We start from the raw sequence: 13,003 nt of genomic DNA on the forward strand, positions 1-13,003 counted from the left end.
ATTTTGAAGTCAATGTTCCTGTATCACATGGAGTCAGCCACCCTGAATAAATATTGTATTGCAATAATGAACACTAACACTGTTTGATTAAAGGTAACAAACTTTACTTTCAAATATTCTGTACTTTTAATCTTCTTTTGTGTGTCACATTTCAGCTCTGATCTTATACATTTAAACTTAACTATCATTACGTAAATATAGAATTAGAAAGTAGGAAATAATTAGTTTTGTTCAACATTTTGTGTGTATTTTGATCCAGATTATTTATTTTTTCGTGTTATATTTTTTATTTTATTGCTTTTAGTTACAAGTTTGGAAATTAAAACTTTTTATACATGTTAACATATGCATATTTGGAGTTATTATAAAATGTCTTGTGAAATTATCAGTGAGTTTTGTAAACAGGAAAGTGTCTGGTATTAGTGGATGTGTAAAGGATTTCTAAATTTACAGATACTTATAACTTTTTTTTTATTACAAATGTCAAAAATTTTTTAAACATTTTCACAATATTTGGATCATCAGATATTATAGTCAAACATTTGGGTTAAGATCCAGTTTAAAATTAATGTTCATGTGATCTTATGTTTCTCTAAAATAATGTTTTCAAGATGTTTTTTTCTAAGTGTTGAGTTCATATATATATATATATATATATGCTTAATAATAATAATAATCTTTATGCCCATTTTCAAGTAACATTGTTGCTTAGATTTTATTTTCAGAAGATAATGATGTGAAAATACTGCTTTATGTGACTTTATCCACTGTATTGATAACAATTAGTAATGTTCTTATAATTGAGTTTCAAAAGAGATTTTTTTGTCAAGAAGCTTGTACTGTATGACTTTTTACTTTACCATAATAGCCAATGTTACATTGGATATCTTTGTATGATTTTGTTCACCCCATGACTAAAATAACATGTTAACATTGTGAAAATCCACTTCATTGTTTAATGTGAAGTTTTAATTATGTATTACTTCTTCCCATCATTGGTATGACAACTTAAGCCATAATACAATTTCTCTGAAATATAGTGATTTTATTTAGTTACCATTCATGTCATAATGCATCCTTTGTTGTTTGAATATCAATCTGTGAATGGAAGTATCAAAACTTGTTCAGTATTCCTCTATATGCTAACATCAAACTTCTTAAATGAAAAAATTATCCTTTTTTTTTAACTGAAATTGAAGATGAAAAATTTTTTTTTTTGAAATTCTTAACTCTTTAAACATGTACTTTTTTCAATCTTCTGCTGTTGATTGGAAATTTGTTTCAAAACAAATGATAATGCTTCACAGAATTTCCTGTCAATTTATAAAAGGTTTGGATTAGTTTTAAGCCAAAGAAACATAAATGTTATTGGATGCTGTCACCAACCAATTGGTAAATCAGAATTTTCAGCTGGATGCTGGCAGTGTCCAATCACATTTAAGGGGTTAATTGTACTGTTAATTTTTTCCTTTACCCTGACAAATCCTCAGTAAATGCACACTCAGGCACATTTTGAACTTCAGCCAGTGAATTGAAGTTTTCAATATCATTTGCAACACAACATTTAGTAATAGTTTTTTTATTATTAAGTTCAAAAGTCTGGTGTACTTTTTCTTTATCTGATACTACTAGTTTCAAGTGATTGGTTCACTGATAATAAACAAAATTATTAATTTCTTTTTTCATAATAATAGGTAATTATATCTATATTATTTGGACATTCTTAGACATTTTTCTTTTATTTCTCTAGTTATGCCTAATATATTTACTTAATAACAACATTGCCGTGAATACAGGCGTGTATACAAATCAGTATTTGCAAGCATGGGAACAGAAGAAAATTCTCAATCCTGAAATTAGCTGAGGGAGAAGTCATAAGTGTTCATCATGCAGAACATAGATCACTGGTTCCTTGACCTGAAACAGAACAGCATATACCTTAAGGTTTTGTAGCAATGCATTGTACACACTTAACAACAATTTTGTTTTTGTTATCCATAGAAAGAGCTTGTGAACAATTCATTCTTTGCTGTTTTTTGGGAAGCTCCTGTTTCAGGGTTTACAGCTTTTCCTGGCCTTTCATTGATACCTATTTATGATTTCTAGGTATACGTGTCTATATCTATATGCTTCATTTTTTACCATGGTGCAGGCTAAGTAGTACAATGTATGTAAAAAACATCCATAAACATAGTGGTGTTAACAGCCAGGTTGTACACTGAAAGGAACCTATGTGGGGTGAACTGTTTAGGCATAGTGTACTTTATATTTAGTATTTCACAGATTAGTTCAAGTGTTTCCCTCAAATTCAGTGACCACTTAAAATCAGTGTGCATATCATTAAAAACAGTCCTTCCAGGAAATGGTTGAATAATAATGTAAAAGCCTTTTTTGCATTATGTGCATTGTACACCAAGTCTTCATTTATGTCCACCAGATGAACTGTCCTTTCATCCAGTCTGGTCTCTAGTTCAGATTTCTTTCATGATATTACAAGAATTGAGTAAGACTGACATTAGCTTCAATGATCTTTAAAGACTCCAGGTGCTGAACAATAATATTCTACTTTTTAAATGAAGAATGACAACTACGTTTTCTAGGCTACTCACACTCTCATCATTGTTTAAACTAAAATGACTCTGTCTGAAGTGATCATTCAATTTCTTATCAGTTTCTTTGGGTCCTTTATTCCAGACAACTTGTACACTAGTGTTTTGTTGCATGGGATACAAAAAGCCTGGTCAGCTACATTTAATTTCCAAAGGTATTTCTTCTTTTATCACAAACTCCATCTGTAATTAACATAAATGTTACTGTAATTATCCTTCTAGAATTTCATTTGTCTATGTTCATATCCGTTCTCCCAGTACAAACTTGGGCAAAGGTTCCTCCTAGCCTAGGCCGTTTTATCAATTTTGTATAATTAAAAAGGCCTAACAAAATAAAATTTGATATTAGATGTAAATATATAAATTATAAAACAACTCACCTTTAAATTCATACAATATTGTAGTTTCAAATATAGATGATATCTCCAACTTTCAGATATGTTTTGAAATTCGTGCCAGCCGTCAGGTAGTATAATATGGAAATTTCCAAGTATACTGATTATATTGAAATAGTTAGTCACAGTTTATACAATTGGATAATGAATATAAAACAACCAATCATTAATTCTTCTGAAAGTAGAAGTGCTTGCCAAAATGGCTGCTCTGATAAACTACACTTTCTACAAGACAATTCTACATCAATATGTAGGCTATACTTTCCCCACCACTTTCTCTTCAAATGTATGCAACTTTCAAAAATCGCCCTTGGGACTTCAAATCTGGATTTTTGCACCAATCCAGAAAATTCCTATGTCTGATGTTCGATTTTAAAAATAAATAAAATTATTGTGAGTTTATTATAATTGTAGTTCAACAATGTGTAATTCAGGTGAATTTTTAAAAATGTAGTTTATTGTTCCAGAAAAGTTATTACTTTTAAAACACTAAGAAATATTTCATTGAAAATTTCATGAAAATGATTTTGAGAAGATTTTTTGTCATTCACACAACAAGCATTAAAAAATTTTAAATTTGGGACTATCTCATAAATTCTAGATGTAAAAAGAAATTAAATATCTAAAAGTGGATTAACAGGAAAATAAGCAGTAGAGTGTGGTTAACTTCAGTGAAATACAGATCTTTTTATATTTCTGTTATCCCATTTTTAACTTGTTCTTTTGATTTAGTAGTTTCAGGATACTTACATATTATTCAAAAATCTTTGAGTGAATTAAATGTTTGAACCACAACTGTCAACCTCTATATTCAAAATAACAAAAGTTATATCAAAGTTAAGAATAGTGTGATGTACAGATCACTGATTGCAATGAAAGCTTACCAACTGACTCCCAAGATGACACTTATTATTGCACAAATAATGTACCATAATTTTAATTTCAGTAGCCTGATAAATGCCAAACTTGTATGATGCATTTCTTAACACTTGGAACATTCTCTTTTTAATCACAATCTTACTTTTGTTTTTAATGCAAAAAAAAAAGTTTTATTTAGTAGTAGTAGTTTCAAAAATTTATCTGTAAATATTGTTGGTGTTTTTTATGCTGAAGGTGTTACGCAGTATTTTGGAATATTTTCATCACGGAATATTGAAATATGAATTTCATAAAGTGAAATATTTTTGTGTTATTGGTATGTTAATGTTTTATTAACAAGCTGGCTTACAGCAAATACTGTACGTAGAACTTACAATTCAGTAGCTTCCTTTTTAATCCATAACACTAGTCTTATATCTGTAATCAAGAGCATTTGAAAATATTAAATAAGGTTCAAAGTCAATTTGAGCTCTTCTTTAAGATTTTTTTATGTTCTTTCAAATGGGTATAGCTGTAATAAAAGATTTTTTATCATTTTTATTAATATGTTGTGATAAATACAAATATTTGCATAATTTTCTAACACCTCAAACTCGACATTTACACACTTGAAGCCAAATATACACATGGTTATATAAGTAGCCATTCTCCATGAAAAAAGAACAGTTGCATTTTGGTTTATTTGTATTAGGGATGATGGTGTAAAAATTCATGTGTGTGTGCTTGTGTTCAAATGTGTATGGTATAACAATATTAACTAGCCTCGTATCGTGTCGTAACAAAGTTACAGTTATACATATGTACTTCCAGTTACTTTATTAAGTGTAACCCCATGGTTGCTGTCAAATTATAGAATAAGAAGTCTTTTCCTAAACACACTGACACTTCTTGTCAAGATTCCAATTCTATTTTGTGCATTAACTTCATGTACAGGTAAAATATGCCACTGAACTATAAGGTTGCTCCCTTTTAAGTGAATTTTTAAGATGATTCCCTTGTTTTTGTTTCTATTTACAAACTATATTACAGTTTTGTGTGTGTGTGTTATTTTAAGCTTCCATTTCACTATGACAGTGGAAATGAGCATGTTCTGTAACCTTCATGTAAAACTCAATAAACCAGTGTTGTCATTACCAGATATCTGTCATGTTTTTTAATGTATTCTTAGTTTAAATTATTCATAGTCTCATAAAATTTGATCAGAAAATAATTATGTTAACATTCAACTAGTTCAAAAACTAAATTATGAATATTTTGAAATAGTTCACAACTATGATTTTTTTTTCTACTTTCAAGTTTGGAAATGTGTTTATGATTACACACCAAAAAGTAATAGTTAATATATGTTCTAATTTTGTCTTTACTCACCAAAGATTTTATCTTCTGTAAACTAATTCAATAAAGAAAAATGTAAATATTTACAGAACTTCCAGGCAATCTCTGTTTATTGTTTACTATTTATTTTAAATACTGTTGTTCAAAAGCATTTTAATACTTTATTTCACTAAAGTAACATTAAAAACCAAAATAAACTCTCTTCCTGTAGTTAGAAACTTTTTTTTATTGGAATGGAAAAAAAATAATTTCTTTTAGTGGGTTAATAATTGAAAATTCCAATTAATTTGTATTATATAAAATCATACCTAAAATGTCACGTTTATAATTCCTTCAATTACATGCCTGGTGATTAAGGTGCTCAACTCACAATCTGCAGATCAGGCTTTTCACTTCAGCAATTGGTGTATTATAATGTAACAGTCAATCCCACTAGTTGTTGGTGAACGAGATGCCAAAAGGTTGGGTGTGGATGCTGCAGACCAATTGCCTTCCCTGTGGTCAGCAGTTCATAATTAGGGATGGTGGCAGATAGCTTTAGTAGTTTCACCATAAACAAAAAACAAATTTTCACTAACAGAACAAATCAATAAAAAACTATACTGAGATTATTTTGGAAAGAATTTTATTACCGCTTAACAACAAATTTACACATGGAATTTTTCAGTAATGTGTTCATATTTTAAAAAAAATAGTATCTGCTTTAAACAAATTTAAGAACAATAATGTTCATCTGTTGACACTTATGATTTTTTTTTACTTAGTCAAATAATTTTAGTTTTTATCAGAACATGGTAAAAAGCCCCCAAACTCAAGCTTATTTACCAACCCCAAAAAGAATAAAAAATATTGAAGCAAATATATTCTGTTTCTTCTCATCAGATGCCATGAGCCAAACTCATCTCTTCCAAGATTCAAGTTTTTCACATTCGTTTTAATGACTGCCCAGTTTTTTGGGTGTAGTCTTCCCATCCTCCCCTATACATGCGGGATCTGAAATATGTATACTCACAATGAATCTTGAAAATTTTGTCCTGATAGTGAAAAACATTTTCTTGTTTTTTCTGATTTTTCTACAAATCACTTAAAACTGAAAGGTAACCTATATTACAACTAATTAGTTTGTGCCACTTACAGTACACAAGACAACTTTTAGATTGTTATATAGAATGTTTACATATAGTTGTTTTGAATAATCATTTCTGGTTTTGGGATAGTGCTTCTGAGATGCATTTATAAATGTTTTTCTCCGAGTTAAAAAATTAACTTTAAACATTTTTTATGCATCCATAAAAACAGGTGAGAGAGTGAATCAGGTAAAAAATTAATAAGTTCAAATCTGTGGATAAAGCCTGCCACAAGGTCAAAGCATATACACAAGTGAAACCTAAGGAAAGGCAGTGTCAAATAAAATAATTAGTAAGAGAACAATAAGTGTAAAAAAAACATAAAATGGTGATACTCTTTCTGATTAATTACAAAGCTCTCTTAAACCAAGTTACTCTGGTGTTCTTCATGAACACTACTGAATAGCATTTAGGAAAACAATTAACAAGATATTTGTCATTAATATCAAATCTTTAAGAATTACTTAAGGCTTTGATACCAAATTGCTTTAAAAAAATCTGAAAGTGATATATGAATTTCTGTAATATACAGTATTTGAAGCCTGAAACCTTTGTCAGTGATAATTTGTTTAATAGAAAGAACATTAGCATTTTTTTAAAATTTATTAATATATTTTAACACATTGAAAATTGTAATTTCTAGCTGCTAATAGGTAATGTTTGACCATTAAGAAAAAGCTGAAACAACTGAAGCTTAACAACTCTGGCTTAAGCTTATGGACATAAATTAATGATATATGGACTTTTATACAAAAAATTGCTAGTTTTCAATTCCACACTAAAAATTAATTGCACGAAGGACTACAGAAAAACTAGATGACCAAATTGTAATAAAAATACCATCAAAAACTTAACATGGTAATGTTTTAGTAAAACATCATATAATTTCTAGAAAATTGTTTATTTTCTAATACTTCTAAAACTTCAAAGTTATGAGCAGTCACATGTTCATCAAAGATGACACCTAGTATAAAAAATATATATACTTCCTTCAGTAACATATGATCAATTATAAATTTTTAATAATGCTGTCTAGTGATTCTAGCCTTCATATTATTAAAAAGACAGAAGATAATAGTATAGAAATTTTTTTTGGTCACATTTTCATATATGTGCATGTATACTTTGCTTTGTTTGATATATTATTTATCCAAAACGTATGCTCAAATTTAAGTGTGCAGCTTTTCTGTTTACTTTTTCATGAAATTATTTATCCAAAACATAAACTATGAAACATTATTTAGTTTTTACTTACTAAACCCTGTTAACATTCATTTAAATAACTACCTGAAGTACTGAGACTTAATTCAGTTCATTAGAAATAAATACTCAGTAAACTATGAAAACGTTTGAAATAAAAACTCACTAAATAGCTAAAATATTTGAAATTAAAACTTCGTAAATTGCTGGAACATTTTAAACCAAAACTTAAATAAGCTAAAGAAATATGAACAGGCTACAAATATGTAGTAAAACATATCAAAATGAGTAGAAACTTGTGTTAATATTCTTCCTTACTTGGGAAGATAAACTGTGATAATTATACTGTATGTTTCTATAGATATAAGTAGATTTTATATACTGTTCAATTATGATAATTATTTCAGTTCCTAGTTTTGATCAGTCTGTGTTGCTTTAAATATTAAACACCTTAACAAGATTGAAATCAAAGTCATTAGTATATGAAGATGACTAATTATAATTATTTATATCTTTTAACTTCAAAAGCATATTTTGTGCTCATATAAAGGTAAAGCTTATATCCAGTGTAATAAGTAAATCTATGCTTTTGTATGTTTAGTAATAAATCTTTGATATCTATTTTTTGTTTTTTCTTTATCTCAAAGCTAATACAGATGTAAATACCAGATATTAAAAAAAAGATTCAGATGAAACTTCTTAATAACATATTTCATTATTTTTAAGAAATCATTTATTGTGAATGACAAGTATACACAATGTACTGAAGACCGTAACCATGTTTGTGCACCTACTTCTATGAGTAGTAAAAATGTACCCACTTTTATTTAACACTTACCTAGTGTAGCCAAATTTGTGAGCAAGTTCAACAGCAGCCCTTGCTTTGATAGGTCCAAGACCAAAAAAGACAATATTTGCATCAAACTGTTGAGGCTTAGAAACTTTGTACTTGTTTTGAAAAGCATCTTCTGTCAATAACAAAGCATCTTTTACCTGACCCACTAAATAAAATAAAATATTATGTCAGGTCTTTTTAACTTCCACTTTTTTTCTTTTTCAACTGATATTGATTATTTTTAGTTGAAAGTATATTCAGACATGAAAAAAACTTACCAGATTAATGGTCTGAAGTCTCCTCAAACATATTTTAATAATCATATAGTAAAGACTATCACAAGTATCCATGTAAAAAAAATGATTTACTAAAACCTAAAACTTTTCACTGATTTTAAAGCTTGATTAGGTAAAACATTTGTAATAAAAAGAATTTTGATTTTTTAAATTGATTTAAAATTTAAAAAAAAATTATTCAGTTTTTAGTAATATTGTTATGATATGAAATTTTGCCCTGCCTACTTAATAGCACTTATTCACATTTCTTTAATTTGAGTTGAAGTTTTGCTTATTATTAAAGTACATATTCGATGGCTTTACTCATACATGCATGTTGTGCCTCTTTATTTACTATAAACACTTGTTCATAATTACTAGCAGTTTTATGCTTAAGCAATCCATGCAATTGCATGGGGCCCTGAGCCATTGAGAGGACCCTTGCTGTTATATGTTTTAATTATCCTGTCAACAAGTTCAAATTACCCCTCAGAACATACTAAGTGTCCAATTATCCAAGGAGTCAGTCTCATGTGTAAACAAAACACTTAAAGATTGTTTTAGAATTTTCTTGCCCATCTGAAATCATAGATTTATATTTTTTTAAATAATATCATCCCTTGATATTATAACTGTCCAAATGTTGTTTCTCACATGATTTTCCTTTTCTTTCACCAATTTTCATTACTACAATTAATTGTCAGTTATAACTTTCTAATTGTCCCTGTTAGTCTGTTTTTGCAATTACTGTTTTTAGTTAAATGCTGTACATTCAATTATCAATGAACAGAGTAGTTGTTGCCCTGTTTGAAAGTCATATTATTGTTACTCATAGTGGAGTATTACTGATAAGAATAGAGGATTGGGGCACCACTGCCAAGCTTTACATGGGCCACAGAGGAACAAACACTGCCACTGCTCATAGTGTGTTCATCAGCTTGTATTTAAGACTGTGTGTTAAAGAGACAAAATGTTAAAACCTGTCTTGATAAATGAGCAGTGTTAATTTCCACAAAATATACATATAATGGACCTGTTATTTAAAACCTTTTGTATACAAATTTAACGTACGTTACAGAACCTAAGAAAATTCTTGAGGTCTGACAAAATTTAAAAAATGTGACAAGGAAAATAAAGAAAAGTATATATATATTTTTTTTTCTTTTCACTACTAGAGAAAAACATTATACATCAAAATTAAAACTTTCCTTACAAAAAATAGCAAATAAAATAAATTTACTATTTTATTTGTCATACAACAAATGGCATAAATCAAATCTAAGCAAACTTCTGAATAATAATAAATTACATTTTACAAAAAGTTTTGATCAAATTTGAAAAAAGATGGTTCAATCATAATTAATCATACATCACATATCTTCCTACGTCATTTTTTAATGATGAAGGTACTGTATAAATCAATGTTAATGCAACTCAATCAGTTCAGTTTAATGTAATTAAAAAATCTTTCTACTTATTACTTAATTTTTGAATAACAAACTGGTTCTACTCTGTGTAACCAATACAAGTACATAATTATACTTGAAATTCATATAAAGTTATCAGCATAAACAGCAATCAAGTCAAAAACTCACATGCTATCCCACTCTGTGTTTTCAAAATTTAAACATAAAATTTGAAGATATTATACATAAAATTTTGCCAAACATATAAAATATTATGACAGTGCATCACTAGAAACAGATTGTGTCTCCTATTCACAGGTTGTATATACAAGTATATGTATTGCTTGTATGTGTATATACAAAAAAATTTTTTTCCTCACTTTTCTCTGTGGACTTGCACCAAATAACTGTATGTCATGACATATATAAATCTGCACTAAATTCATATAGAGCATGTATGTCTATAAGTATACACTGTGCAAAGAGGTCATATCATGATCAATTTGTATGTACAAAGGCAAGACATGCACATGTTAAAAAAGGTATATGATCTATAAATGTATTCCTATCACTGGAAAGAATTACATATAAATAAATGTAGGTGATTCAAACTATCAATATGGTTTTAGGGGAAAGGAGTTTGGGCAAGAAAACAGTAAGAAGTCTCTAGGCTGTTAGGTTTAAAATAACTTGAATATCATAAGTATTTAGAGCATAATGATATTTTGGAAAATCCACAAAAAGGTGTATACCGGTCCCTTAAAATCTTTCACACATTTTGATAATCATCCTTAAAGAAAAGAAGGGTTTTGCATATCTGTTCCACATAATTTTATTATACTTATTACTTTGTTGAATTAAATGGCTTTTTGAGCCTTATAGCTTTTGTACCATCTTCCATAAATTGTAAGTAAATCACCAATACTTTAAAAATCGGTATTTTTTTCCCATTTTTCTTTTTCTTATGTTTCCTTGTAGGTAAACGCAATAAGTTTTAAGAATAAAAAATAATAGAATAACCATGTTTTTTATTTTTAGACACTATATGGAAAAATGTAACAGAAAATATGTAAATATGCAATCATTAAAAGTTAACTGAAATATCTTCTATTTCAAGTATACGGATTTGTTTTGGCAATCATTTTAACAGTAAAGTCTTCAACTCATATTTACAAAAGGTAATTTTCCTTACCAAATCACTGAGCATACTTACACTATCTGAGTCAATTCATATCCCATGTTTGTTGATTATACTCTGAAAGGTCTGAATATTTTTAATAATTTTCAATTTTTCAAGTTAAATGAGTAAAAAAATAAATACAGACTATTGTGATTCACTGTGTATATGAATATGCATGAAGACACACATATAAATTCCCAAAATATAACATTGATAGTTCTTTATAACCTTGAATTTATATTTTATTTTTAATTAAAATATAATACTTTATGACTTACAAGGAATGTTAACAGAGCCAGGAATGGTTCCATATTCATTAATTTCCTGTGGCTCTCTAACATCAATGAGCTGAATATCTCCACCTTGGATCAAAGCTTCTAAGTCTTCAAATGAAATGTCACAATCTGCTACCTCTACACTGTAGCTTCTCTGGGAGATTTGACTAGTCCAGTTTCCATATAAAGCTAAAAAAGCACGGCTACTTAATCATTATGTTAATATAAAACTTCATTGCTTTGCTCTTTTACAACAACTGTTATATATCATTATAATAATTTATGCCTCAGTTATTTCAAAAATATAATTCTTAAACGGTATATGAAATTATGAATGGTAAACTACTTAACAAATCATATACGCTTAGCAGACTAAATGAGATTGGACTATAGTCTGTGGGTCTAACTGATTTAATGATAATTTAAATTTACTATCTGACCATCAATCTTTACTCCTCCAATTTCTAAAGTAACGTTTACTTCGAAGTTAAAAAGAAAAAAAGTTACAATGCCTATTGACAGAATTAAGTAGAAAGAGAAAATTAATATTACCTTAACACTATTGTTAATATGAATAAACATTAAATGCAAGACATAGATAAACGTCAACATATTTCAAACTTTTAAGTAGTATATGTGAATGAATGAATGAATCACTTACAGTGCACATGACTTTTGACGTTGTTGCAACAGCTTTTGCTTTTCAGCAAACGAACCAACGGGAATGCACACTCAGTTCTTTTCCATGAGTCAAAGTAATACGAAGAAGTTGATAAACTTGATATGCTGTAACAATTTTGGTAATTTTTCTGACAAGAAATGTATGAAAACAATGCGTGTTTCTTTGCTAACTTACATCGTCTTAGGAACAGTTTTGCAACATGTGTAGCCGCCATCATCAAGAAGAATGTGAGCTCCACTCCGAGTGAGCACTGAGTAACACTCTTAACAATGTAGGCTGAAAATAGTGCCGTAGTGCCGCCCGCTTCCTTGTTCGAGAATTTCTCATTACAGTAGCGTTTTACACAGTGGAAAGTAATTTGTTTTCTGTTGTTTTTCTGAGTAATATTGTGGTATTTTCAGGTCAAACTGCTTATTTCCTGACACTTATCAGATAAACAGATCCCAAATAATTAGAGTTTTGTTCAGGAAATAAGAAGAGTGATATTGATAAGATAACCTGAGGATTCCTGTTGTGTTTAATTATAGAGATTGGATGATCTTAAAAGATAACATTTATTATTTACAAAAAACGCAAGTAAGTTCTTCTTTACACGAAAAGACAATCACTTAGTCCCACAATTTTCTTTTTTTTCTCTCTCTCTGGATATTCTTTCGTCGAATTAAATATGATGATCTCAAAAATAAGTCTTTATATCTTTCTAGTAAAATTGGCTAAAAAAAACGTTGCTGAATTCAACAGAGGAAATCGTTTTCTCTGTCCAGTAGGCAGCGTCACCTCATGACCTTTGTTCTTTCACAAAATT

The 13,003-nt window shown here is 28.7% G+C and overlaps 1 protein-coding gene and 1 long non-coding RNA gene across 2 annotated transcripts; one reads left to right on the forward strand and one right to left on the reverse strand.

Annotated features, from left to right (window-relative positions):
* The first annotated feature begins 6 nt into the window (after nt 1–6).
* On the forward strand, nt 7–5,019 carry LOC111085597. The gene is made up of 2 exons (XR_002610403.1): nt 7–901; nt 2,520–5,019. It is a non-coding gene; the product is annotated as an uncharacterized LOC111085597 (long non-coding RNA).
* Nucleotides 5,020–5,826: 807 nt separating this feature from the next.
* Nucleotides 5,827–12,550, reverse strand: LOC106458657. The gene is made up of 4 exons (XM_013918187.2): nt 12,178–12,550; nt 11,520–11,705; nt 8,384–8,546; nt 5,827–6,211 (listed from the first exon to the last, which is right to left on the reverse strand). Exons 1-4 carry the CDS (start codon nt 12,413–12,415, stop codon nt 6,142–6,144), a joined length of 657 nt encoding a protein of 218 aa, XP_013773641.1. The 5' UTR covers nt 12,416–12,550; the 3' UTR covers nt 5,827–6,141.
* Between the last annotated feature and the right edge of the window lie 453 nt (nt 12,551–13,003).

Source organism: Limulus polyphemus, unplaced genomic scaffold (assembly GCF_000517525.1).
Source record: "Limulus polyphemus unplaced genomic scaffold, Limulus_polyphemus-2.1.2 Scaffold497, whole genome shotgun sequence".
Taxonomy (NCBI): Eukaryota; Metazoa; Arthropoda; class Merostomata; order Xiphosura; family Limulidae; genus Limulus; species Limulus polyphemus.